This window comes from Octopus bimaculoides, chromosome 13 (genome assembly GCF_001194135.2).
Source record: "Octopus bimaculoides isolate UCB-OBI-ISO-001 chromosome 13, ASM119413v2, whole genome shotgun sequence".
In the NCBI taxonomy this organism is placed as follows: Eukaryota; Metazoa; Mollusca; class Cephalopoda; order Octopoda; family Octopodidae; genus Octopus; species Octopus bimaculoides.
The window spans coordinates 53,628,568-53,630,043 of record NC_068993.1 but is presented as its reverse complement, the minus strand read 5'-3'; the positions used below and the strand labels follow the sequence as shown (position 1 = coordinate 53,630,043).

General features: G+C 37.3%; 1 protein-coding gene across 1 annotated transcript in view; it reads left to right on the top strand.

Moving 5' to 3' along the window:
* The window catches only part of LOC106867557 (uncharacterized), a 247,151-nt gene that overhangs the window by 226,911 nt on the left and 18,764 nt on the right, over window positions 1–1,476 (top strand). Inside the window, exon 6 of the mRNA XM_014912465.2 lies at window positions 1,125–1,354. Within this exon, the coding sequence (XP_014767951.2) occupies window positions 1,125–1,354 (230 nt within the window). The remainder of the gene's footprint in view (window positions 1–1,124; window positions 1,355–1,476) is intronic.

Here is a 1,476-nt window from a genome sequence, read left to right as displayed (position 1 = left end):
ATATATATATATATATATATATTATTATTATTATTATTATTATTACATTATATTGTATTATATTATATTATATTATATTATATTATATTATATTATATTATATTATCTCTGTTGAAATTGGGTCAGTTGGAGTGGCCTACATTCAGAGGTATTGCTCGACACAAATGTAGAGTTTCATGTAGCTATTTTTATTTAGGAATTGTCACACCGATCATTTTGAAGTTCATTGAACATTATCAATATCGGACGAAGCAATCGTCGTGTCGGTTTCTGAATGCGTGTGAGGGGGAGAGGGGAAGAGAGGTGTCCGTGTTTGTGTATATGCGTATGTATGTGCTTGTGTCAGCACAGATTCAAGTCTCTGTGTAAACGATATATTTAATTTCACATTTTAGCGCAAGGCCAGCAACTTCGGGGCTGTGGGTTAGTCGATTATATCTCCCCCCAGAGTTCAATTCGTACTTATTTTATCGACTTCGAACGGATGAAAGGTATTATATCGACCCCAGCGGAATTTCGGATTCAGAACTAGAAAACGAATTGCCGCTAAGCATTTAGCCCAGCTTGCGCGCGCGTATATGTGTGTCTGTATTTGTCCCCCAACCACAGCTTCACAACCGGTGTTGGTGTGTTTATGTCCCCACAACTTAGCGGTTCAGCAAATGAAATACCACGCTTAAAAAATAAGTACTGGGGTCGAGTCATTCGACTAAAATTCCTCAAGTTGATACCTCCGCATGGCTTCAATCTAATCTAAATATTAATAACATACATTTACTCCACACACACTTGCTGTCTCTTTCGGGACATGCTGTATCCATCATTTGGACATCATTTTCTCTCTGTTTGCAGTCAGAGGAAAATGGCTGTCGTAAATGTCTTACCTTCCTGAAGGACATTAACTGCATAAAGGAATTTTTGATATCAGACACAATCGATGATAGATAAGCTTGGATATCGAATTAATAGGTAGCTTAATCTTTATACGATCTTGATCAAGTGTTATTAAAACTTCCATTTATTTTTCGGTACGTATTCTTTTCAGTTTGTTAGTCAGATGCAAGAGACGATCTTTGTAGTCTTGTTCCTATTGGCTAAAGGTTGTCTATTTTCTTTCATTTCAGGACTGGACAAAGCGTTGTCTCATGTTCAAGAGATGTCATCATCGCCGTTGCATAGATGTAAACATCCTCGACCAGAAATTGTCTATATTCAAGACAACGAAGCTAAAAATCGTGTCTATTTCCCATCATGCACAGTCATCCATCGATGCCGTAATGTAACCGGATGTTGTTCGAATGCCTCGGCTGTGTGCGGACCAAAGAGGGTGAAGATCATTAGCAAATATTTTGTGGTGAGAGCACTGTTCTCTCATTCTCTCTTTCTCTAAACTTCCTCTATATGTCTCTAACCACGCATACACACACATGCATATGTATGTATGTACATGTAAACATATATATATATATTTATATG